General features: G+C 41.7%; 1 protein-coding gene across 4 annotated transcripts in view; it reads right to left on the bottom strand.

Moving 5' to 3' along the window:
• The window catches only part of DIAPH2 (diaphanous related formin 2), a 768551-nt gene that overhangs the window by 264600 nt on the left and 476163 nt on the right, over positions 1-27788 (bottom strand). For all 4 annotated transcript variants that reach the window (XM_090061442.1, XM_090061443.1, XM_090061444.1 and 1 more), the window contains one exon: positions 24940-25063. In XM_090061442.1, coding sequence (XP_089917568.1) covers positions 24940-25063 — 124 coding nt within the window. The remainder of the gene's footprint in view (positions 1-24939; positions 25064-27788) is intronic.

Below are 27788 nucleotides of genomic sequence, written 5' to 3'. Positions count from 1 at the left end.
TGTTGCTATTGTTATTATTATTATAGATTTCAGGTTAAAAAGTTTAATATAAAAGAGAAACTCTTCAATTAATTAATAAGCTATGAAGAAAAGCTGCAGGACAGATGGCAAAGCTGAGCAATATTTACTACATAAACTAACTAGGACCCAGCTGGTGAATCCATAAGAATCCCTAGACAGTCTTCTTGACAAAGAGAATTCTGAAATCTTTTTAGATTCACAATGCATACAAAGTCAGGTGAAACAGTCAATACTTGACAAGTTAATTTATATTTCAAATCAAGTATAGGTACAGTCCAAATGTCAGGTTCTTACAGGGCAAAATTAATTTTTACATGTGAATGTTTCAACTGATCCATACAACTTCTCAAGTAGATAGATATTGAAAACTTTCTCTTCCTTTGTAGATTAGCTGTGTTTTCCACCCTGTAAACAGGCCATTTCTTTATTATGCTACAGCATCCTTAACCCACTATAAAAAGATGAGTCAAGAAAAAAGATGGTTACATTAAAAAAAGTGAGCAAAGATCAGATGTAATGTGCATTGTTTTGGCCCAAATAATTTTTTTGCCATGTTTGCCAAAAGCCCTGAAATTCAGTTATTTTTCTTTAGAAGAATAACTAAAATTGATTTTATGTTTTACTACTTATGTTTATTTAAAAATATATTCTGCTGAAAATGGCTTTAAAAACCTTGTTACACACTATCTTGTGACATTCTGAATTTAAGTGTTCTTTTGAAACACAATCGTATTAAATGAAAATTATTTCCTCTGAATTTCTACTTGTATGGTCCATCATTCATAAATTATTTCTCCCTAATTTTCCACTATTTCTATTCCTGGAATTTGGTAATGTACAATATAAAAAAAGCAAAGCTTATACTATTTCAATGTCAAATGATCAAGTGGGAACTCAATTAATTGACACAAAGTGTAGCTATTTATAAGGCCAATATTTTGTCAAAATTACAGCTAAAAAATGAAGACAAATCAGAGTTAAAAATAATGTCTACAATAAGAATGTATAATATTAATGGAAGGTAATATATGAAACACGGTCTGTTAAAAGCATTGCACAATCTTCATCACGGGTGGCCTGTAGAAAAGTGATGAGTGTTTATTTTGTCTTCCATCAGTTTCATTGTTACCACTTCTATACTATAGCCAGTATCATTTTCCCCTATTCCTTGGGGGTGGGAAGAGGAGGAGGAGAGGGTAAGGAGATTATATATATAAACCAGTAGTGCTCAAACTCGAGCCTATGGAACCATATCATCTGGCTACAAGGGCTTCCTATGGGCCTGAGACAGCATTAATTACCACTCCCTGTTGCCAAATTTCCAGATTCATGGGAAGCCCTGGAGGCTGGATAACATGTACGCAGGGTTGCTCCACAGCCAGACTTGACCATGCAGGGTCATTCCAGTGTGCAACCACATGTAGGTGTGTAGGGTTGGGCTGGTACATAGTCACATCAGGGCAGCTGAAGACAGACCGTATAAGCTGGATCTGGCCTGCTGACCAAGCACTAGCTGGCCAGGGAGAGCGCATGGCCTGACAAGCTTGTTCCTGGAATGACTGGCAACTAACTTCAGTGAGCCACATTTAATGTATAAGCATGCTCAGCATTGTCCCAAGAGAAAAAAAGTATTAGCACATTTAATCTTGCATATTTTACAGGTACTGAAAGCAGAAAAATGGCCTGCTACATCTGTAGGATGTCAGGAAAAAAGGCTTTTCTCCAGGAGAAATGTTCTTTACACTGTTATGGGAATACAGTAGCACACATTGATGCAATTATTAGGGGTTTAGAAACTTGCAAGTTATGAACTCACATTTAATAAAAATGCATCTTTTTGCACTAAAATAAAAAGCTTTGTATTCAAAACATCTCCAGGCAAGTGGGGGGCTCCTTTAAACCACTGAACATGGTGGCTTCATTTAGTTTTAATTTGTAATACTTGATCTAACATTTTTATAGCTCTTAAGTTTTTTAAATAACAAAGCCAATATATAAAATGGCAGCTACAGCAGTTTTGACTTACATAAATAAGCGACTGGTACAAGAGCAACCAATTGAAGAAGAACCCACAATTTCTATGCAACTCACTAACAGAGAACCCTTTTTCTGAAAAACTCACAAAAATGGTCTTGCTCTCTTATGCTACTGAGGAATTAACATTTTAGGTCACAGTGCCCGCCTCTGTTTGATGTTCTGCTCCCTCACCACCTTGGCATGTGCGCCTGGTCTTGGGCACCATGTAACCTCATGCGAACCCTGGAGAGGTCCTCGATCGCTTCTGAAGAGGCCCCCAATCTCGCCTGCCACTATTTCAGATAGATCTTCACTGGAGGGGGTGCCAATTGAGGATACCTCCAGAATTGTCATGTCCCTTGGTGGATGTACCTGGGGCTCCACCTCCCCTACACCCCAGTCATGCACCAACCTTCAAGATGAGCCTCAAGATCTTTGTGTGGCTAGACCTCAGATGATGTCCTCCTTGGGTCCCTACATTTCCCTCTCCACGGACAATCGTCCTGGGTTCCAACTGGACCCAGACAGGTCTCGGGACATTCTGCCTCTGAAGATGTCTCCTCTGAAACTCTGGGTGATCCAAAATGGACGCTGCCGGTCACTGCTGCATTCTCACATTGCTCATGTCTACCAGTAAGAGGGAGATGGGTGAGCCTGCACTAGGCAGGGAAAAGAAATAGACGAAAGAAAAAAGACAAAGAAGCCACACTGATGGAATGGGATGACACATAAGGAATGATCCAAAGCAAGGGCGAAGAAAGGGGTCAGAAGAGGGGAAGGGAAAAAAAGCAAGAAATGGTTGAGCCAATGGCTATCTTTCCCCCTCATGGCAAGCGCCCTAGACAAGCGCATCCCTCAGGCTGGGATCCACACTTTTACCCCAGCCAGGGTTTTCTTCAGCTCCTCCCTGAGCCACCTCTAGCCCGGCATTCTGATGCTTGTTGCCGCTGGTGCAATCTCTTCCTGCAGCCCCTGCTGCCGCCCCTGCTTGCCTCTGCGTCGGCTCCTCTGATCCCTGCCAGAGCTGTATGCACCCGGCGTGGGGAACTCCTGCAGCCCTTGCTGCTGCCGCTGCTTCCCTCCACATTGGCTCTTCTGATCCCTGCCAGTGCTGGATGCATCTGGTGTGGAGATCTCCTGCAGTCTCCTCAGCTACCGGAGCTCCCACACTCTCAGAGCCAGCTTTTGTCTTTGCCAGGTAGCACCTCCTGTTGATGTCACCTGGCCACAGCTGTAGATGAGCACAGCTGATGAACCATGTGGGTGTTTCTTCTCAGTGTGCTTCTTCATCCCTCTGGCATCCTACAAGTGGTAAGGTTTTCTCCTTTCTGTTCGTCCCAGGGTTTCTCTGTGGGTGGGGCTTCCCCACTCTCCCATTCTTACACCCCTGAGACAGTCACTTATAAGTCTAGTTCAAAAGAAGTTAAATTTCTATCTTGCAGCTGCAAGCAGAGCTTTAAAATACTTGCATGTAATATTGTCATAACAAACTGTGCAAATTCTAACACAAGCAATTTTCCAAAACAAGACTACTGTATTTACTATTTCATCTTTTGGGGTCAATAAAACAAGATGTTTAAAGAAATATTAACTTGAAAGCTAAGCTTTACTCTGAAGAGGTTTTTTGTTTGTTTTGTTTTATTCTTTGTTTAGTTTGTACTTTCTTTACTATCTAATTGTTCCCCCTTGTATTGTCTATTTCCCCCTATCTTTTTGGTTGCATCTTTCATACAGAAATAGCAAAAGTGAAAAACCTTTAAAAATGTGATTGCAAAACAATAAAAACTGCCAGGGGAACTTGAAGAATGGAGTGTTCCAGTAATCACTTGACATTTATTTTTTAAAACTGACTAGAACTCAAGTTAATCATGTCTCTTTTCTGGTAAAGAATGTAAGTCTTTTTCAAAGGATTGCTGAAATATCCTCATACTTTTTCCCCAGATCAGTTTCTCTGACTCTTACTGGACAACAGAATTTCCTATTCCGACTGTTTTGCCCAGAACTTAAGAGGGCTTCTTTGGCTCTTTCCAAACTTGAATATTTTTAAATGTCCTGCATCTCTGTGGCTTTTCTCTCTTAGATGCAACTTTTCAAGCAAGATAACTGCTATTCCTGGATTGTAAAATCTCTCAGTTTCTGTCAAAGCAAAGAACCTACAGGAACAATACTTCCGTTTAACAATTGGATCTGGCAAGACTGACTTTTGGAATGTAATTCTATTGTGACTGTTACCTTTTCTAGGCAGTCAAATAGGGGAAAATAAGGACAACTAGCTATATATGTACTCTTCTAAATCAGTGTTTCTCAACCCATGGGTCGTGATCCAAAAGTGGGTCACAAGAATATATGAAAGGGTTGCAAACAAACTTAAAAAATGGATCAACAGACTTTAAAAGTGTATGGCTTTTTCCTTGCAGGCTGCAAGGGGTTGCTTAGGGTTCCCCATGCCCGCCCCTCTCCCCTACACACACACACACAATGGGAGGCTGAGGCCAGGGGGCAGTTGGTAGGTAGTAAGGGATAATTGGTCAGGACTGGCCACTGATGTTTACAAATGAGTCCTGTGCAAAAAAGGTTGAGAACCACTGTTCTAAATTACACTTGCACGAGTTCACATGCCCTGCTACTTTGTGACTCGTTTATTTGATATTTGTTTGATATGCAAAGCACAGTATTATAAAATTCTAAGGCACAAGTACTTCTGAAAGCATATTTAAGTAATATATGATTGGAACTTTTAATTATCATCCTTTACTACATGCTTTGCCATTGACTTATTAATAGATTATTGTATTACAATTTTTTTCCCAGAACCAGTATCATAAAACCAGAAAATGTTATACAAAACAACTGAAATAGATCTACTAGACTAGGGACAAAAGTTGCACATAAACTTTTTAAGTAAACTGGTTTAACACTGTAACAGAACACAAGTTCAGTGTGCATAAACTGCTTTCAAAATGACCAAAATTGGTTTAAGATAAACCTGGTTGGATGTAGTATCAGACTTAACTGATTTAGGCAAAACTGGTTTATGGAACTTCTGTCCCAGATCCCTTCCTGAGCACTCCCAAGAGCTGCTCTAATTAAATTACACCCCCTCTGCCCCATGCACATACCCCGCCAGCACACGTAAAGACACCCCTGTCTTTGGAAACTGCCCAAAAAACCAAAGAAATTAAAGGTCAACGAAGTTATTGATTTTAAGCATTATTACAAGGGGCCTGAGGAGTTTGGAGGGGTGATAGGGGGAAATATGGTTCTTCAACTTGTAAAGAAAAAACCCCCACAATTTCAAGTTCAGTTGATTCTAATTTATCTTCATCTCCATCCAATATTGATAATAGAGGTCATTAATAGTGCTATTTGTTTAGTTTCCCATATATACTGGCAAAAAAGTCCTAGTGTTCATTATAATTAATGACAAGAAAACATTAACACTGTTGTTAGACTAGGCATTTAATTGAGTCTAAATTGCTTAAGTAAGCCTTCAAAGGGACAGCTCATATTCTGTGAACTAAGCTACATTTAAAATGAATCAATCCTGTAGCACTGGCAAATCTCTCTGAATAAGACTTAATTCTCCACTGCTAACAGATCCTAAGACATGTTTCTTAAAGGCTCTTTCTTGGAATATGTTTTCTAGTTGTTAGCAGAATTTGTCAGGAGAAAGGTCTCAATAGCTGCATTTTAAATCAAAGCCCAACAGGAAAGGAATAATATATGAAAAATTTTGAATGATTTTTTTAAATCACAATTTCAGTAGCACAGGAAGTCACAAACATCATGTCTACAAGCCATAACATAAAGGCAGTCACTTCTGCCTTTATGTTAAATCAGAATGGAACTCTGAAGTATACATAACAATGGAGAAAAACTAATTTTAAACTATATTAGTTTTCCACCCAATTCATGGGAATTTAGAAGTTTGTTCTCTCTCCCTGTCTCTACAATATGAAACTCAGGTTCTAGAACAAACAGCCCTAAAAGACCTCCTGAAAATTTTCATCCTTTCCATTTAAAAATCTGGCAGGGTATTTTTCAGGTTGATGTACAAGCATCAGACTCACATAATCTGCATAAACATTAATAAGAGGTTTTTGTCTTTCCCTGGTTACTATACAGAAGAAAAAAGTTTCCATTATTTGATTAAATAGCAGTGATTTTCCACAAATACACATTTTAGGTAAAAATTATGTTTTTCAATGAACACTTTTAAAGTGTCACTTTTATAGAAGGCAAGCTAAAAGATCTCTGGATAAATACTGTAAACTAAAAGCATATGCATAATCCTTTTGACATTTCATTAGTAAAGTCTTAACATTGGATACCTCTAAATGTGATTTTCTTTCCACCCACATGTATTTTAAAATACCTATATATAATATGAAACACAACAAGAATAAAAGTAGCGAGGAAGTCGAGACTCTTTGGATGGGGGTCTTATTGGCTTAACTCTGACAAGACTGCAGTTGAGAACAAGGTTAGGTTACAGTCTAGATATTTATGCCGAACTGGGACCCCAGCTCATTTTAAACTGCCTGCAAAGATAACTATACTTCTCTGAAATCACATCTCTAAACACTTTAAGTGAATTACTTTTCCATAATAAGCTATGAAGAAATCCCAAGTGGCAACAGATGACAGGGTGTTAATATCATTAACATTCTGTCAGTCAGCACTCCTTGTCAATGTGTTAATTATGTCCTCCTGCTCAGTCACTATGAAGCCTCATACTGGAGGGAAGATTCAGTCAGCAATCAGTCAATCAGAGAATTCAGTGTTTGCTTTCCAGTAGAAGGTTTTCTCCCAAATTCCAAGCTGTACAACAAGATCCAGCAGGGTGGCTCCTAGCAGAGAATTACCAGTTAATGTTAAGTGGGCACTTCAAGTCTGCAAAATACTAAACAGCATATTTTAAATAGGTAGCAGTCTTTCCCAGAGAGACTTTGCTACTGATCAAGACAAGTCAAGTAAGGACCCACCTGATCCTCTCCTCCATGTGACAAGTCACTATCATCATACAGCAAGAGAGTGCTGTCATAACCTTCAGCAACATCAATCCAGTCATATGGCAGAACCTCAGGAATTAAGCTCTTACAGCCAAAAGCTTTACAGCTGAAAGGTTTAATTTGTTTCTAACGGTGTTTTGTTTTAGCACGTAATTTCAAGAATCAAAATGACAAATAAATGTATTTTCTACATGGAGAGGAACTGCTGCCCAGACACTATATCTTTATAATGAGATACTTATTTTCTTTTCTCTTCTATATACTGATTATGTTTCCTGGTTTACCCAGGAGTCCTTTGATTTCTGGAAACCTGCTCCACAGCTCCCTAAAAGCAAATGATTTAGCAGCTGGTTATGTTAAGGCCTAAGGAAATAGCAGAATGTAACTGTGACTGACCTTACAGAGCACTAGCACAAAGGGATGAGGAGAAAATAATAACAGAACAGTCCCAACATCAGTTAACAATCAGAGATGGAGTGAGGACCTCAATGAGCATAGCTGGATATGAACAGTTTGAGACCTCTTGTATTATTTCTGGTCTAAATTTATTCAAGTTGTAGTGTTGCATGCCTCAGTTTCTCTGACTAGCCTGTACAGAGGGAACGAAGGGGTTATGAGGAACTGGGCCCAGAGCTGCTCATGTGACAGAAGATAATCCAACAAGGAACTGAATACAGTATTTATTCAAATCTAAGATGAACCTGAATTTAAGACAACATGCCAATAATTAGATTCTATATATAGAATATGTATGAGTTTTAAAATAATTTTCCACATATAGAATCTAATTATTGAAGGACCATCTTTAATTCACCCCGCCACTGTTGCAGGGGGACAGACAGAGGGGGGTAGGTAGTATGGGAAGGTCAAGCAGCTTGCTTCCTGCCACCTCTGCTCCCTGCCTACCCCCCGAAGCCTCAAGTCCATTTCCCCTCCGCCTTCACCCCCCTGCACTCCTGCCCCTCCACCCCCAGCCTCTGCTCCCATCCCCAGCCTCTCCTCCTCTCTTCTCCAGCCCCTCAAACTTGGCAGTCCCCATCCCCACCCCACCAGCCTCTGTAGCCCCCTTCTCCCCACCAGCTTTTGCTCTGTGATTCTTCCGATCCCTTACTGTAGCCCCACACTGGTAGGCTCCATTCTCATTCTAGCCTTGGGCACTGACATGGTCCCAGCCCAGCTTAGCCCCTGTAGCAGCCATGTGGGCTTCATACCACTCCTACTGGACCAGCTCAGGGCCATGCTCAGTACCCCACGCTGCAGTAGAACCTGTTGACATGGAGCAGGAGTAAGGGTGGAGGGACAGGGGCAGATGGGGAAGCAGAGGCTGCAAGGGACAGGGAACAAAAGTGGCAGGGTTGGGGGGGAGGGAAACAGCAGTTGTGGCTATGGCCCTACCCCTGGGTAGGGGCTGAATCCCAAGCCACAGCAGCTGCCTGCTCCACCACCAACTTCATACTCAATTCTAAGACAAGGGGCATTTCCCCCATGTTAAACACAGTGGGGCGGGCCTCATTTTAGAATCGAGTAAATACAGTAGCTCTGTTGATGCTTCGGGGGGTTCAGTAAACTTCTTTTGGAGGTGACACTCAGGAGGCATCAAGAGAAATCAGAAATGCGAGAGAAAGAAGGGCCTGAAGAAGCCTAAGAGAATGACAAAGAGAACTAGCTCTGGAGCCTAGGTTGGGGACAGATGAACTGATTAAACCTTTGGAGGAGGGAAAAGACTCTATTTGCTGTGCTGTAATTGTATAATTAATGTGTACACATTGAAGGGGAACTGTCTGCTTTTCTACTTGGTATTCCAGTTTGCACGCCTTTCCCCTCTGCAGTGGTAATCTCTCACAAGTCCATTAGAAGGGCCCTTGAGAGGGTCACAGTTAACCACGGAAGGTCAGGGACTGAAAGGCCAATTTTGGAGCCAAGGACTCATTCAACTCAAGAAATCACATCTGGGCTCACTTTGGGTGGTACTCAGAGACCAGACAAAGCAAGGGGTCCCAAACAAGTGATCCCCTGGGGAATCCATCACAAACCTGGCAAATTCAAACTTCTGCAATAGGCAGGCAGTAGAGGCTACTCTATAGGACTATCAAAACAAGAGATGTAAAAACAGTAAGGCCACATGCAACTGTTGAGAGGAAGAACAGCAGCAAAAAAAGTGGTGAAATTTCTTAGGGACTTTAAGAATTCCTCTGGCAGTTGGGTTTGTAGTAAAAAAAAACAAAAACAAACCAAAAAAACCTTTGCCCAAAAGCCATTAAATGCAACAAATATCATGAGTTCCCCTCTATCTCATGTAACACTTTGCTTTTATATTTCATCAACTAATACAGATTTTGTCTGATATATTTTAAGGAATGGAATTCCTCACTGCATTTTTGTGCAAGCCATCAGTGTCTGACAGGTGCAGCATGTGAGGGTTCAGGTAGGATTTGGGCAGCCAAGCCTGTGTACAGGACCTTGGGGGCAACTAGGAGATCAGCAAGGTGGGGGCATGGGTTATCAGAGCATCAGGCTGAGATCTGGGTTAGTGGAGCGGAGATTGTGAAACCAAGTTCCAGGGGAGCAAAGAGCAGAGAGCCAAGACCTGTAGTTAGAGATGTAAGACGAGGTCAGGAGCCAGGGTTCAGAGAACAGGTGCTGAGTTCCAAGGAGAATCTAAGATCAGAGTCAAGGGTGTCAAGCTAAGTCAGGATACCAGGAAAACTAGAATAGAGTCAGAACCAAGTGTCAGGGGAATCCAAGATCAAGTGCAGAAAAAGCCAAAGACAGGTCAGAAGTCAAGAGAACCAGGAAGAGCTGTGAACATGAGGCTTACTGGAACAGATTGAGGCTGTGTCAAGGTGTCATGGCAGCCTGAGGTATGTTTAAAAGAGGTGAGTGGAACCTTCAGCAGCCAGTCTGATGGCAGAGAACTGGGTCAGTCACATTACCCAGGGATCAGGGCAGGAGTGGTAGCTCACATGCTTGGCCCAGCCAGGCCTGTTTGATCAGAGTCCCGGACACAGCAGAAGATAGGAGGTTCAGCTCACCGCAGGCCCTAGCTGCCTCCTCTGAATCTTGGAAGTCATACCTACCATCTACTCTTCTTGCTTAGAGTACTTATTACTTTGATGGAGACAGAAACAGAGAAAACTGGTTTAACACAAATATTATGAAATGTTATGAAAGCAAAGAAATAAAACAATCACATATGCAAATATTTTTGCATAAAATCTTCATATTTAAGGACATTCAGCCTTAAACGGATATGTTGCTACAAATCAACTGAAACTTTCCTGTTCCGTTTCTGCTTTTGAGCAATCAATTTCTCAGGAGAAACAATTTGTTGAACTTATAACAGTATATTTTTCTATTTTTCAAAATAATGACCTCATAATTTACAACTATAATTCTCAACAGTTATGATACATTATCTCACAACACAATATACATATTTGGAAAAAAAGCGCTGTTATTATTTAAAAATATGTCTGTGTTCAACATCTATGCTTTATTGTACAATGTGCCACCATTGCATGGTTAAACAAGGCATTAAAAAGTATATCACTTTGTCCATGGACAAAAAAAGGCCTAATAACATTTACTTGAATTTACAGGATAACTGGAAAGAATTAATCCAGTTCTAAAAGGGATCTGAAGTGACATTACAAATAAACAGTCATGAAACTGTACTAACTCTTTCCCTTATGTCCTCATCTGATGGCTCAAAACTTACATCTGTTTTTTCAAGGACTACTTGAGGGGTTAAACTGCTTTAAGAAAATTTTATAGTTCTAATTTAAAGCTAATTTATAGGTTCTGTGGAGTCTGGTTCTCTCAATTCAATATTCCAGTGCTCCTTGTGAAATAAATTGCTCTACTTTTTTCTCTCTTTTTACTTAACAGTATGCAAAGTTACAGCTGCATACATTTTAATATAGTTCTCAATCCCCATGTGGACAAATAGTTATACTTTAGCAGAACTGAAATGAATAACCATCCATCTGTAACACACAGAAAGAGAATGCAGACACTTTTCATTTTAAAATGCCTTAATTAACTGCATAAAGAGGGAAATAAAATAGGGAGTCAAAACCCAGCTCATAAAGTCTGAAATTACTTTTCCAAAATCACTGAGCTAGACCTCTCCATATTGCATACTGTCCCTGATGGGCCTTCGTGAATCATTACTAGGAGTCTGGCTCTCCGTGTCGGTGACCACATTCTTTACCGGAGATGGTTGTTACTGTGGTCCTTGGTCTTCCCGTGTCACCAACCCCGCTTCTCGCCTGCCAGGACTTGCTGTTACCCTAGTGGGGCAGGGCTAGTTCACAGGTCCCTCGGTGGCCCGGGTCGGCCTCGTCGGTTACACATGGGGCTCCTGCCACCCCTACAACCCAGCCTCACGCCACCTGCGGCCTCCACTTCCCTGCACCTGCTCAGTGATGGTCCTTCAGACTTCTATAGTGGCCGTCGTCTTTGAGTTTTCCCCAAAACCCTTGGGTCACTCCTGCCCTGATGTAGGGTCTTCCACACCTGTCTGTATTGGTGCCTTAGCCCTACTGCAATAGATACTCACCACCGATCTGTCACCCTACACACCATGAGCTACGTGCTTCCTCAAAGGGGTCCTTCTATACCGACTACCCCGCTGACCCACCACCAGCACATTATGATCGTGCCCAGGAGTAACGCCTCCGGGATAATTTAGTGCTGCCTCATTATCCTTCGATTGATGTCCATTCTCGGCGGCGATCCCGCCCCGATCTCTCTCTCCTACCAGGTGATCCTTCGGCCTCTCGCCCCTCTTCAGCGCTTCCCGCACCCACCGCCTCAGCACTTACTTCGTGGTGCTCTGAATCCTCCTGGGTGGTCTTAATCTTCCGTTGCTCATCCGATCTGGCGCCTCGGGATCTATCCGCCGGGGATCCAGTCACCACTCCTTTTCCCCGGGCCACCCTCCTCTCCCGCATGCTGGTTCTGTGTCGTCTGTCCCGCTGGGCTAGTGTGGGGGACGGCTCGGACAGCCATACGTTCCCCTCTCCATCTGCCACAGAGCGGCGGCTGCCATTTTTAAATCTGCCGGCCGGTGTCTGACGTCACCATCAGCTGCCAGCCGCACCTGTAGATAGACGCAGCTAACAAGCCACACGGGCTCTCCCTCCATCGCGGCGTCCCTCTTGTCCCGCTCTCCAGGTAAGTCTTCCTGGCTTCCCCGGGCCCCGGGACACATGCATATAGTCCATTTCCAGGAGAAGAGGTACAGGTGGAGGTGCTTAACAAGAAAGGCAAGAAGAATACCGGAAGACCAGACGGCAAACTATAATTGAAATTCTGGCCATGGAAAACTGATCTAGACATACATTCTGTCTTACAATTAGGTCATGAAGTTAAATAGGAAAGTTGTCATGTGAAGCACAGATCAAAGAACAGTTGCTTAATAAAAATGACATTTTAAAATCATTTCAGCCCCCCTCCTTGAACTATAGAAAACCCTGCTTCTACTTAAAACTGCAATGACTAATTCCAATTAACATTGGAGATCAATTACCTACATTCTGGTCATGTGAGCCAGATTTTCTAAGATCCCACCAACTTCATCTGGAGTTATAAGTGCTCCATATGCTGAAAATAAGGCCATAGAAGAACAAGATATATAATGCTCCTCATTAAGTCATTAAAAATAAGGGTTGGGGGAGTTGGGGTGGTGGAAGGAAAACTGCAGTGAAAAGAATATATATAAAAATTAAGACAAATGAAAACTCAAGAAATAGATAATAGCTTTAAAAAATAAAGTCCTATGTCATTATATGATATAACGTGACTATAATGTTTAGAAGACACTTTTAAAATGAACTTCAGAACTCCAGTCTACCTTTTAGGAAAATACCTATTTAAAAAAATGCTTTATACCTCATCTTATAAGCAACTCATTTAAGGGTGATACTTGGAGGTACAGGGCCACTGCCCTTGGCCTTGAATGAAACTGTCCATACTAATCAACTTCTCAGAAACAAATCAGATATTGGTACTGACTCATCGCAAGAATAAACAACATGGTGTAGAACCACGGCTAAATCTATGACGTTATTTCAACCAAGGTAAACAAAAGTGCCTTTCCCACTGGTGTCACCCAAAGAAGGGCACTTTGTGCCTGAAATCTTGTACAACATCTTTCCCAAGTATAGAGTTGGTCCAGGAAAAGATATCACAAAACTTGCCTCCCTTGGATGGTCATAGTACAACAACAGTCCAGTCCTGCTATATTTATTTTCTTAAGTTGTGTTAGTACAGTGGGAAAAAGATAGAAGACTATTCCTGGTAATAAGGCTGAGTTCACATCTCCAAAATGAGAGATCCAGGCCAACCTGGACAGTCATTACAATGAATATAACTGTTAGTAAGTTGTGTTAATGTTTAGAATTAATGTTTTATAGAATATTCTTCTATAGAAAAATGTTTATAGTTTTTTATTTTCTTTGTAGAGGCAAAGGCAATTTGTAAAACATTGTTTTAATGGAAGATAAGAAGATTAAGAAATCAAGCATCAGAACTAGAAATCATAGTTCTGTTGCTTCTTTATGAACAGAAATCCTAATCTGATTTTTGTGTGAGAGTGTTTAATTATTTCTTTCTTTTACTTGAGGACAGACTCAGTGAATGAGTACATCTCCTTTCACAGGATGAATATGCCCATGAATAAGATATTCCTAGCACTGGCTAGAATAATTATGAAGCAGAAGCCCTTCAGTGTTTCAGCATCTAGATCTGATGTCAGATGGCGCTAAACTCCTTTCTGATGTAACAGCTGCAATAAGGATTTCACCTTGTGAGTCCTGCCAGTCTTATCTCTATCAACTACAGCTTTTATCACCAGGCTCTTGATGGGATGATTACTTGGTGTCCCTAAGCAAGGGACTTTGTCAATGATCTAGAACAGTGGTTCTCAAACTTTCTGGATTTGAGGCACCTGTCACAGGACTTGAGCCACCCCTCTATACCTTCTGTGAATTGAGTGTCACCCCATTAAAAAAAATAAAACAAACAAACCAAAAACTGATTTATATATTATAGTGTTTACTTTGTTGTAGGAAGGAAGGAAGGAATGACTAATTTTCGCTCCTCAAAAAATTATGAAAAGGGTAAATTATGGATCCTGAAATTGTAGGACTTATCTCTGTTTTTGGCTGCACTGCACAGTATTTTCTTAAATAAATGCATCTATCTTATTTTTACCAACATGCTACCATCATCAAGTAAACATATGCTGTATTTTTAGCTAGTGATGTGGACAACTGTCTTCAGTCATGCATTTGTAACAACTGATGAATATCTTTCTCCCACTTTTTACCTTGATGTATGTGACCTTCAACAAAAATTATTTAAAAGCTATTAGACATGAGAAAGATATTATATTAAATAGACATTACAGAAATTCAGGAAGGTTCTAGAAATGCTAGGATGACTGACAATCAGAAAAGGAAAGCAGCCAGTAAGATCATGCAAGGGCTGCAGCATTCTCCTTTTCAATGTTACTCTGATAGACAGCTTTAGAAGACACCTGATCCAAGTTGTAACCTCCGTGGACAAGACTTTTGCTAACTTTTTAGTAAAAGACTATAGAAACTCAGCCCACTTACTTTATATAAGAGAAATTTAGGTGGCAACTTGAACACAGCTTACAAGTACTACATGAGGAAGCAATTTCTGCCAGCAGACATGTTTAACTTAGGGAATATAGGTACAATGAGATCTAAAGGCAGGTGAAACCAGACAGCTTCATACTAAAAATAAGGTAGACATTTTAATTAAGTCAATAATTAATAATTGAAACAAGTTATAATTGGATTCTCCACCAACTGAATCCTTTAAATCAAGGTTGTGGTTGCATAGATATATATTTAAGCAGATAGAAGCAGTTAGCTGAGTTAGCTTGAAGTCAAGCACAAGGTAGGGTAGATTTGTACCTTATGGACTAATTAAATCAGAGATGTATAATCTTTCAGCAACATCTCATGAAGTAAGTAGTTGCTTATGGAAGCTTATGCATCTCTGCTTTATAAGGGGTATAAGGTGTAAATATACTCTACCTTCTATCTTTTTATAAGACATGCTATTGGTAACACAGAAGATACAAACTCTATAATTATATTATTGGAGAAGCAGTTTGGAATGCACCAAGCATGAAATTAGATTATAATAATCCTTTTTGGCCTTTTAAACTGTGATTTATGAAGGTAAACTCCTCACTGTGAGATAGACTAAATCTGTTTGCTTCTAAACTTGGCACCTGCTCCTTGTAAATCTTGGCAGCTATATCAGACATCAGTACTTCAAGTAAAAAGCTTGCCATACATATAAAGACAAATCAGTGATTAAGCACTTGGGAAAGATAATAATCAACCCAAGGCTACATTTCCTGGAGTGCTTTTAGTACTATTTTTACCTGAAATTTATGACTAATTACGAAGGGAAAAAAATAATATGCCCCCAAACACAAAATTGCATTGATATGAGTAGGAAACCAGTCCAAGAATCTGAGCAGAATTCTAAAATTAATCTAATCTGTGTAATCCTAACATGGATCAAAGGGAGCAGGAGGGCACATAAGCTCCCATGGCTCACCAAAAGCATCCGGGAATGTCTCCTAGGTAAAAGGGAGGTGTACACCCAATGGAAGGGAGGGGCCATCACCAGGGAGGATTATACTGCGGTTGCTCAGGAATGCAAGGGGACAGTTAGGAAGACCAAGGCAGAGATGGAACTGGGACTAGCTTCCCAGATCAAAGACAACAAGAAGTCCCTTTTTAAATAGAGAGCAAAAAGAAGGTTCTGGGTAATGTGGGGTCCCTGCAGGACACGCTAGGAAATTCGGTCATCACGCCACACGACAAAGCCAACATATTTAACGATTTCTTTGCCTCCATTTTCTTGAGCAGGGACCGGAAGAGTCACCCCCCCTCTGGGCCCCCCTTAGATCCCAGGGGAGGTGTACCTAGGCCAAGAGTTAGTGAGGGACTATTTCGGGAACTTCTGGAGGGACTGGATGTATTCAAATCAGCTGGTCCGGATGATCTGCACCCTAGAATACTGAGGGAATTAGCTGTGGTCATTGAAGGACCCCTAGCACGGCTTTATGAGCACTCATGGTGCTCTGGTGTGGTGCCAGAGGACTGGAAGAGGGCCAATATGGTTCCCATCTTCAAAAAGGGGAGGAAGGAGGACCCGGGAAACTATAGGCCAGTTAGTCTTACCTCAATCCTGGGCAAGCTTTTTGAGAAAATTATTCTGGCACATGTCCAAGAGAGGCCAGCAGGGGAGATTATGCTTAGGGGCAACCAACACGGGTTCATTAGAGGCAGGTCCTGTCAAACCAACCTGGTGGCCTTCTACGACCAGGTCACCAAATCCTTAGATGCAGGGGTAGCAGTGGACATAGTCTTCCTGGACTTTCGGAAGGCCTTCGACACTGTCTCTCACCCTGTTCTCATTAAAAAACTGGGGGACTGTGGTGTTGACACCTACACAGTCAAATGGGTCACCAACTGGCTGGAGGGCCGCACCCAGAGAGTGGTAGTGGATGGGTCATTTTTGACCTGGAGGAATGTGGGCAGTGGGGTTCCGCAGGACTTGGTCCTCGGGCCTGCACTGTTCAACATCTCCATCAGTGACTTGGATGAGGGGGTAAGTAGCACCCTGTTCAAGTTTGCTGATGACACTAAGATGTGGGGGGATGTGGGCATGCTAGAAGGGAGGAATAGGCTGCAATCAGACCTAGACAGGTTACAGGGGTGGGCAAATGAGAACAGGATGGGATTCAACACTGACAAGTGCAAGGTGATGCACCTGGGGAGGAAGAACCAGCACCATACCTACAGGTTGGGGAACTCCCTTCTCGTCAGTACGGAGGCAGAAAAGGATCTTGGAGTCATCATTGATTCCAAGATGAACATGGGCCGGCAGTGTGGGGATGCAGTCAGGAAGGCCAACTACACCTTGTCATGCATCCACAGATCCATCTCGAGCAGGTCCAAGGAGGTGATCCTCCCCCTCTATGCGGCACTGGTCAGGCCGCAGCTGGACTACTGCACCCAGTTCTTGGCACCACACTTCAAGAGGGATGTGGACAACACGGAGAGGGTCCAGAGGAGGCCACTCGCATGATCAGGGGGCAGGCCCTATGAGAAGAGGCTACGGGACCTGAACCTGTTCAGCTTCCACCAGAGAAGGCTGAGGGGGGATCTAGTGGCCTGTTACAAACTAGTTAGAGGGGACCAGCAGGCACTGGGGAAGTCCCTGTTCCCCCGTGCACTACCAGGAGTGACCAGGAATAACAGTTACAAGCTGGCAGAGGGTAGATTTAGGCTAGATATCAGGAGGTGCTACTTCACAGTCAGGGCGGCTAGGATCTGGAACCAACTTCCAAGAGGTGGTGGCTCCTACCCTGGGGGTCTTTAAGAGGAGGCTAGATGTGCACCTTGCTGGGGTCGTTTGACCATGGCAGGGGGTCAGAATGATCTGCTCAGGTCTCTTCCGACCCTAGAAACTATGAAACTATAATTTACAACCATATTTAACTGTGCTATCAATTCATCCCTATGAATTAGCTGCGCCAGCTCTCCACTAAAATTTGCATTCTGTAGCCACATAATTCCTCACAGGTTTTTACCAACAAAATGTGTTAATAGGTGTTCAAAATTTATATCAAGTTATCAGAATGCAGGCAAAATAACTAAAAATCTTCTAATCAATAAGCTTAATTTTAAAGGCCTAATCCACTTAGTGTTTATGTGATTAGGTTTTGCCTGCAACATATTGACTTTCTTTGAACTGTTTGTAGACTACTGTACTACTGTTGTCTTCCCTCTTCTCTGCCTGTGTGTAATCACTAATGATGTTTTATGCTGTAATTACTCATGTGATGGTTCAATGAAATGCTAATCACTGAAATTATCTATAGTCTTGCCATACAGGAAAAAAAAAACACGTTAACTGAAATTCAAATCAGATTGCTTGAAAGGAGAGCAAGAACAGCAAGAATATAAATTAATTCAATTTTGTAAGTAAGATTTACATTCATTTTTCATCTTTTATAACCTATTTAATAACCTAACACATTTTTAATAGCACACTAAAAATGGGTCAAATTCTTCTCATAACAACATTTGCTTTACGTGTGGGAATAGGGTATTCTTTTAACTGACCTCCTACCTTTGTATGCCACGCACTATTTCTTTAGCAGAAAGAAAAATCTATCTACAACTTCAGCAAGTGGGCTGCCTACGTTATTGACATAAAGGGAAAAAGGGAACAATATCTTTAATTATTACATATTTGTGGCAGTGTATTCCAGAGCTCTCTCTGCTCAGAATGAATAATGTTCTGACATTTTTGTCTCCTTTTTTTCTGAAATACTCAAGCAGTTATAAGAGCATGTTGAACTTGCTCTCCCTGAACTTCTGTAACTTTCTAATCTTCGTATATGCCAATAGCAAACAAAAAATTCCATGCTAAGCTGATGGAAACAGAAGCAGCACACACAAGGAGGTTGAAAGATCTTTTTTCCCCTCTCACTATTCAGCCGCAGTATTTTTAGTCTAAAATGCTTTGTCTGTATGTGCGTGTAAGAAAAAAAGGCTCGTTCAATGACAAGATGCTGAAAATGTGATCATGTGCTATAATTTAATGTTAGGGGAGATGGGTTTCTCAATAAACTCTATTTATCAAGTAATCTCTTAATTATGGAAACCAGTAATTCCTGAGACAGAAGAAGTTTACTTATTTATTTTTTTAATACTTATCTGTTTTGTCAAGTCATCAATTTCGTTCAGTGTTGTTATTATAAAAGCTGCCAGCCATCTACAATCCAATATGCCTCTTTTAATTATGAAGATCTACAAATGACACATCCTGCTGTGACTTCAGAAACATGATATGCAGTGAAATGAAGCAGTTTTGTTAAATGCATTTCACAGCCCTGTTTTTAGTGAAGTGGTCATACTATGTAAACGTGGCCAGCACAAAGACGGAAGAAACATATTAAGAAGTAGAAAAAAAAAGTCTTACCTTTTAACGTCTGTTTTCAGGCCTTATTTCCAACACAAGATAGGTAAAATCCTAAATTTTGGCCAGCACAAAAACGTTGGAAGCAATGTTATAATAAAAATATATATATTTTTAAAACTTGTAACATCTGTCTCTACTCCAGTTACACCAATGTAATCACCACTGCCCAGGTGAACTACTTCAGACAAGTAATTTGATTACCATAAACAAGAGCATCAGCATTTGCTCAGACAACTAAAGGGCAGGGGCCTGCAAAATCAATATTGTCAGGTCAAAAAGTATTCTTTTATTAATATGAAGGAATCTGATCAGCAATCCTTAGCAAGTAGCTGTGATGCTGGAAAAGTAAATAGTTATCACTAAGATCAAAATCAAGTGAAAAACAACCTCCCCCTCCCCCCGCACAAAAAATAAAACCCAAACAAACCAGGAGAAGCTGAAAGATTTTCCTAACAAGGAACAGCCGTCTAACCTTAAGGATTGCAGGCAATCTGTCAGGTGGTCAAAACCAAGTAGCTGCTGGACAACAAGAGGCAGATAACTACCTAGGTATAGACAATGACAATTTAAATGAATCACCAAAATAGAGAACAAACAGCCTGGGATTGTGATTAAGGCAGGAGAGATGGGAGAATAGATGAAGGTATAGGACAGGGGTAGGCAACCCCCAGCATGGGTGCCAGAGTGTGGCACATGAAGGCATTTTTCTTGGCAGGCACACCTTGAGGTGGAAGGCAGGGAGGGGGACTGGGGCTGCACTGCCACAATAAGGATCAGGCCCCTTGCTGCTCCCTCACTGTCCACCCTGGCACACCAACATCTTACAAGCCAAGTTTGCGGGTGTTTTTGGCATATTGTCCAAAAACATTGCAGACCCCTGGTATAGAATGAAGGTGAGGACTTTATTCAAGTTACTTTGGGACCACTTAGGTTTTTTTGGCTACATTCACAGTAGTTTATTTATGAAGCATTCAAGTGAATTGGTCAGGAGGCAATTAATATAAGCATCAATAAAGAAAGGTAAAGGAACATTATATTTGACTGTAAATTAGCTGATCTACTTTTGTGTGGTCTTCAAGGAACGTGCATACAAACACGTATATATAGAGAAGACTGGACAGTATTGCTGGGAGTGCATTTTTATTATTTTATCTCTTCAGCCTGACTATATGCAACTACATTAAAATACAGCATATATGTATACTGGTCAGGAGAATCACCCTGCTTTACATAAATCCAGCAGTTATGCTGAGTAGATTCCTTCAAATCCCAATTAATTTTATCCCATTCTTAAACATGTGCATACCCTTCCTCTTTTCTATATGAGGAAGCTGAATATTCAAAACAAATTTATGTGTGTGTGTACGTGTGCGTGTGCACGCGCACACACACTCACCCCATACATATACACAGATGCACATGCACATGGCTCAGGAGTCAGGAATATTTACCTTATACTAAACATTTCCTTAAAAAAAAAAAAAAAAGGAGATTTCTGTATTTGGGTATGGATTGCATTTACACTTCTATATTCTTGAGCAAAGGTTGAAATTGATATGTGAAGATTTCTAAACAGGAAAAAAGAGAGGTTAAGCCTTTAGACTTATTTCTGTTGATTTTACTTATTACTAGACAAAGAGTATACTATATTATCCCTTAGAGAGATAAAACAATAAAACAATCTTCAGTTCTGAATATATATTCATATTTATCAGGGTACGCATAACTACTTTCTTCCCTAAAAGTACAGTAACATATAAAAACTCAATACCGACAAAGAAACTGCTAATAATCTATATTTACTTGATAAGCCAACATACAATCATAGAACCGGAAGGGACCTGTAAGATCAAGTCCACCCCTGCTGCCATAGGCAGGAAGTTATTGAGCTCAGATGAGCTCGACGAAATGCCCGTCCAGCCTCAGTTATCTTGAACAACTCCAAGGATGGTGACTGAACCGCCTCTGCTGGGACTGGTGTTCCAAATTCTGGTGACCCTTAGAGAGAATTTTTTTTTCTTATGTCTAGCCTGAATTTACTCTCTATTAGCTTATGCCCATTGGTCCTCATCCTCGTCCTCCCTTCAAGTGCCTTCCTGAAGACTTGCTCCCCTAGATTTTGATGCTCACTACTGACATACTTGTAAGCGGCTATCAAGTCACCACTCTGTCTTCTCTTATTCAGACTAAACAGGCCCAGTTCCCGGAGTCTCTCCTCATAGGGCCTGTGAAAGGCCTCCATGCCTGTGAAAATATGGAAGGCCCTTCTTTGTACCCTCTCAAGCTTATCCATAGCCTTCTTGAAGTGTGGTGCCCATTACTGGATGGAGTACTCCAGCTGAGGCCTCATTAACGCCGAATAGAGTGAGGAGCACTTCCCTGGATCTATTTGCCACACATCGGCTAATGCACACCAGGAGTTCTTTTTGCCCTTCTGGCATCCTCATTGCACTGCTGACTCATGCTCATCTTCCAGTTAATCGTGATCCCCAGCTCTCGTTCAGATGCTGTGCCAGGCAGTGGACCCATCGTGTAGTTATGATGAGGGTTCTTTTTACCCAGACGAAGGACCTTGCACTTCTCCCTGTTAAACTTCATCTGATTCCGTTTCACCCATGAATCCAGTCCATCAAGGTCATCCTGGATCTTTACCCTATCCTCTGATATGCCTGCATTTCCCCACAGCTTGGTATCATCCACGAATTTGATCATTGAGCTTTCCACCCCCTAGTCTGAATCATTAATAAATGTATTAAAGAGCACAGGTCCAAGCACCAATCCCTGAGGGACACACTGGAGATGGCCCTCCAGGATGAAGCATTCCCATTAATTAAAACTCTCTGGGAGCGGCCTCTAAGTCAGTTGCCCATCTACCTCACTGTAGACTGGTCCAGCCCAGTACCCTCCAGTTTGCTTGAGAGAATCCTGTGGGAGACAGAATCAAAGGCTTTGCTGAAGTTTAGAAGTCACCTTCATGTCCCTCATCCAGATGGCTAGTTTCCTGGTCCTAGAAGGACACTAGGTTTTGTCAGGCATGATCTACTCTCAACAAAGCCATGCTGGTTGCTTCTTAACATCCTGTGGGTTACCAGCTTGTAATTGATTGTTTCCTTAACAAAGTTTTCAAATGTTTTACCCAGGACTGAAGTCAGGCTGACCGGTTTGTAGTTTGCAGGGTCATCCCTTTTTCCCTTTCTTAAAGACGGGCACCACATTGGCCCTCTTCCAGTCATCCAGGACCACTCCCAAGTTCCACAACTCTTCAAACAACAAACAGCCAGTGGGGCTGCTATAAGCTCAGCCAGTTCCTTTAAGGACTCTCCCAGTGCAGGTCATCTGGCCTAGCAGACTTGGAAAACATCTAAGTGTTGTAGGAGATCCCTCACTTGTTCAGGACTGATTACATATAATCTGTTGTCTTCCCGATGTTCCCTGGGCCTCCAGTCAGGTGAATGGCCTCCTTTTGATTTCAGGAATACCAATGTAAAGTACGTATTTAAGAGTTCTGTCTTTCCGCGGACTTCAACTGTGGGCTGCTCCTGAGTATTCAGTAGGGGCCCCACAGTGGATCCTGATTATTTCTTGCTCCCTATGTACCTGTAGGACTTTTTGTTGTTTTTTTTAATACCAGTTGGCAGGTCAATTTCTATGCTTGCCTTAGCTTTTCATGTTTTGTATTTGCAGGCCCTGGTGATACAGGTGTATTTTTCTCTGTTTGGTTAGCCATTCTTCCATTGCTTATATGCTTCCTTTTTCTTTTTCCATAGCTCCCTAATATCCCTGTTGAGCCAAGCAGGTCTCTCGGCTCCTTTCCTGCTTTTTGCCCATGTGGGGATAACATGTTTATTACCCTTGAGAATTGCCTCAAGGAAGCATCACGGTTGCTGGACTCCCAAATCATCCAGTTGCTGGTTCTAGAGGGTCTCACCAATTAGCCTCTTGAGTTTGCCAAAATCTGCCTTCCTGAAGTCTAGGATTTCTGTTCTGCTGACTGTTTTTCCATTCTTATGGTGGCTGGTGAATCTTATCAGGTCGTGATCGCTGTCACCCAGAGTACCACTAATCCTCAGGTCACCTATGACATTCCCCCCGTCGTCAGCACTAGATCTATAGTGGCCCCTAGTAGGCCCTTCCACAACCTGTGTCAGAAACAGATTGTCTGTTGTTGCCAAGAAGTTGGCTGGCCTGCTGGAGGTGGCCGAGTGGTCCTCCCAACAGATGTTATGGTAGTTGAAATCACCCATGACAATCATGTCTCTAGTGCCTGCTGCTTCAATCAGCTCTCTGGAAAATACCTAATTGCACTCATCTTGGCAGGGAGGCCTGTAGTAGACACCCCCTCAGGTGTTCCTCTCTTGAACCCCCTTGTATCTTGACCCAGAGGTACTCGAGGGACCTCTCCCCTCTATCAAACCTGACCTGCAGGGAAGGGTACCGCTCTTTCACAGAGAGCCACACCTTCTTCCCAACCCAATCCTTCCTATAAAACCTATAGCCCTCAATATTCACTGCCCAACCATGTGTGCCATCTGTCTGTCAGCCCAATCAGATTGAATTCCTCATCCACCAGAAGGAGTGCTAGTTCTTTCTGTTTATTTCCCATTCTTCTGGCATTCCAGTAAGACATCTAAGCTCTCCCCTAGTCACCTCAGCTTTTTTGTCACGCCACCTGTGTCTCAATAAGTCAGTACTTATCTGGACTTTCACTGCTTGAACGCTTTCCTGTGTGTCATTGTGGCTAGAGGATTTGTGCACAGTAGTGACACCTTCTTCCCAGACGTGCCTAGTGTAAAGCCCTCCTCAACAAGTTGGTATCTCTTGTAGTGAAGAGCTTTGTCCCTCTGCCTGTGAGATGAATACCTTCTCTTGCATGTAGACTGCTGTAGCTAAACTGTGTGCTAATGTCAATGTATCCAAAGCCCAAACAGTGATACCATCTCCTAAGCCTTTGGCTGACCTCCTTGATGCATGCTTCCCTCTGACAGCCACAGCCTTTGACTAGAAGAACTGAGAAGACCATTTGTGCTTCTAGGTCCTGAGCTTCGCCTCCATGGTCTTGTAGTCTCCCACGATCCTCCCAGGGCTACTTCTTGCTGCATCATTGGTGCCAAAGTGGACAAGGAGCATGGGGTAGTGGTCAGCAGGGCGGACCACTTTAGAGATCCTTGCCATAACATCTCTGATCCTCACTTGTGGAAGGCAACAGACATCTCGAGCAAAGGGGGCTGAATGACAAATGGCTCCTTCTGTGCCCCACAGCAAGGGGTCTCCTACAACTATCACCCTATGTTGTTTACCTGCTGGGGTCGGCCGATCCCATATAGATGCATCTTTCATTGATGGTGTGAGGGCTTCATAGCAATTGTGCAGAGTTATTGGTGGGACAACTGATACACATGTGGCTTCATTCCTGATGTCAGCAATGTCTACCTGCTATCGGTATGGGCATCTTGTTCAGGTGTCCACTTTTCTACCCAGTCTTTGTGGCTTTCTCCTCCAGGTGAAGGGCCTGGCAGTAAACATCAATCTCTGCCTGTTTGCATGGCTCCCTGGAGGCGATAAGGGTGGAAGTGCCACGGCGTAGGAGAGGGGACGCTGTGCCCTGCTCAGATTGCCCCGGTTGGGGGGGGGCGTAAATGTAGGCATTGGCCCCTGGGCACCGGAGACCCACCGTGTGCCACTGTACGTTTTTAACACTAAAACAATTGATTTGCTTTTCCTTCTATAAAAGAGTAAACACAGAGAACAGATATTTCAAACTGTTAATTTCAAGCATTTTAAATATTTAAAAAGGCAGAAAGAACATTGAGATTATCAAAGAAGCAGCACCAAAAAGGATATGCTCATCTTTTCCACAAACTTATCCTGTGCACCTTCTGTTTTAGGGAACTTCTCAATGTCACTTTCTAGATGCTGGATCTGACGGTCCATCGTATCAAGGCTGCTCTTGAGACATTGCGCTGAAACTATGATAAATGGGACAACAGATCAGAAAAATGTACCAGATTCTAATTTAAAGGGGAAAAGGTATTAGTGTAAGTATTGTTGAGGCAAAGAGAATAATTCCATGAAACAGATTCATGTTTTCTGAATTACTGATCATAAAAATTCTACCCACCATAAAATAAGTGAATGCATATAATGTAATATAATATACCAAATCATCGTGTTTACCTTTTTATTCAGTCATTAGTTCAAATGAATCCATTTCTATTTAAATTTATTGATAGAAATTGTAATATTTCATTCTTTTAAATCTAATCTGAAGATTAAGGAGACACTAAGGTTCAAAGAGATTTTATCTTATGAATACATGTACTTGACTAGTGATTTAAGGAAAAATTACAGAAAAGAGATTAAATATTTTCCTGTCGTGAAATACACTATTTCTGTAAACCAACATCTGTGAAATTTCTTAGCTCGTAAAATCTACAAAAATATGGATGTTGTTGTTACATTAACAAATACAAGAATAGAACATATGGTAAAACAGTTAAAGAAAAGGAAAAAAAACCCCATACACTTCACCATAGTATCTCAGCATGCCTGTTAACACTGTATTCACTGTGGCTTTAATTACCTTTAAAATTCTTTACACTTTCTTTGTTTCCACTTAGAACACTAACTAGCTATCTTAAGTACCATGTTCAAAATACTCTAGCATTCCATACTCATTTTTCACTTCTTCCAGCCAGATAGCTTTAGACCTTTATTTTTGTTTTACTTGCTATAAAATATATGCATTCCTGCCACTATCTAAGATGACAATTTTCTGGGTGTGATGTCTGACAACTTGACAGCTGTGAAGGAAGGAGGAAGTATTTTGGGGTTGGGGTGGTGTGGTCCTTTGGGATACCAGCCAACCCATTAGCCCTGATCTGGATCTGTAGCTTGGGCATCTGATACCAGTTTCAAGGTAGACAGGGAAGCCTGCAGAGCACACTAGGATACTAAAGGCCTAAAGTTCAAGGGGATAACTTGAAGGGGATGACACATCCTTGGAGAGCACCAGAACTATCAAACCTTGAAATATATGACCAACAGATTGAGGGAAATGATGCTCCCCCTCTATGCAGCATTAGTCAGGCCACAGTTGGAGTACTGCATCCAGTTTTGGGCACAGCACTTCAAGAGGGACATGGAGGATCTGGAGAGGGTTCAGAGGAGCCCCCCTGCACAATTAGTGGTCTCCATGAAATACCCTATGAGAAGTTGATAGATCTGGATCTCTTCAGCCTATACAAAAGACAGTTGAGGGGTGACCTCATAGCCACCTATAAATATATCAGAGGAGGACAGCAGGGAATTGGGGAGGCACTGTATACCAGAGTGCTCCAGGGAGTAACTAGGAATAATGGGTGCAAACTAGTGGACAGTAGATTTAGGTTAGATATTAGGAAGAAATTGTTTACAATAAGGGTAGCCAGAGTCTGGAATGGGCTTCCAAGAGAGGTGGTGCTACCACCTAACTTGGAGGTCTTAAAGAGGAGGCTTGACAATCGCTTGGCTGGGGTTGTCTGACCTCGGTCCTTTTTCCTGCTAGGGGCAGGGGGTCAGACAATGATCCATTGGGTCCCTTCCAACTCTATAATCTACGAATCTATATATAAATGTTTCCTGGCTGAGTACAGATGGTGAAAGGACAAAACTCAAACACAAGAAATGGGAAAACAAAATGAATATACATCAGCTCACACAAATTGAATTCTTTATTTGTTTGGAGATGGCAACCAGTAACTAGGCTTTTATTGGAGAATCATGAGGAAGAATTACCTTGCTAAAACAAAAAAAGAAAGAAAAAGAAAAGCCTATTAAATCTAATGATATTTTTTGCTGTTTTAGGAGACTATTCCAGGGAAGTGATCAGTACTATCAACTTATATCGTCTTTGGTGGGAACAGAAGGTGCTCAGAATCTAGCAGGAGGCACTCAAAAGGGAGCATTTCACATTCAGGAAGTTTGGAATATCTTGAACCTTAACTGATCTAACAGTCATTCATAATTTGTCTTAGAATGCCTGCTAATTAATGAGATATGATTAAACAAGAGGCTTCATCCCCCTGCTTCATGTGGGTAGAATGCAGAATGTGTGACATCACAGTGTCCAAGATGTGCAATGTGATATCAAAGGAAGAAAAAAAATCAATTCACTTCATGACAACATAAAACTGAAGTTGGAGTGTGAAAGATATTGGTCAAAAGTTTCCAAGAAAAACCCAAACTTCTTCTAAAACACAAACAGAAACAAACAATAAGGCAGGTTATTTCATAAAGCCTCCTTTTAAAATTTCTCTCATAATGTATAACAGGCAATTTTGGATCAGTAATAATCATTAATAGCTGATCTAGAAGATTAGAGAAGCAATTTAGAACTATGTTCTTCCTTTTGATGTGCATCATTCACTGTTCCAGAAACACGGCGTGGAATCAAAACAACAGATTTTCCAACGTCAATCTCCATTTCCATTAAAAAAAAAAGTAACATTTGATGTGGCTTCACAGCCAGATTATTCCTCAATATTACAATCTAAATGGCTGGACTTCGGAGAGGCAAACTACTGTTTTTTTATAATTGCCCTCCACATAGTTGCCTCCAAGGCAGATATCTACTGTCTATTTAGTCTCTCTCATAGTATGTCACTGTGAGGGGTGGACCCAGAGGGGGTGCAGCAGTGCACATGCACACCCTTC

Source organism: Crocodylus siamensis, chromosome 8 (assembly GCF_052110815.1).
Source record: "Crocodylus siamensis isolate JL-2025a chromosome 8, ASM5211081v1, whole genome shotgun sequence".
Lineage (NCBI taxonomy): Eukaryota > Metazoa > Chordata > Crocodylia > Crocodylidae > Crocodylus > Crocodylus siamensis.
Note: the sequence above shows the minus strand (reverse complement) of the source record. Positions and strands in the feature narration are given on the sequence as shown.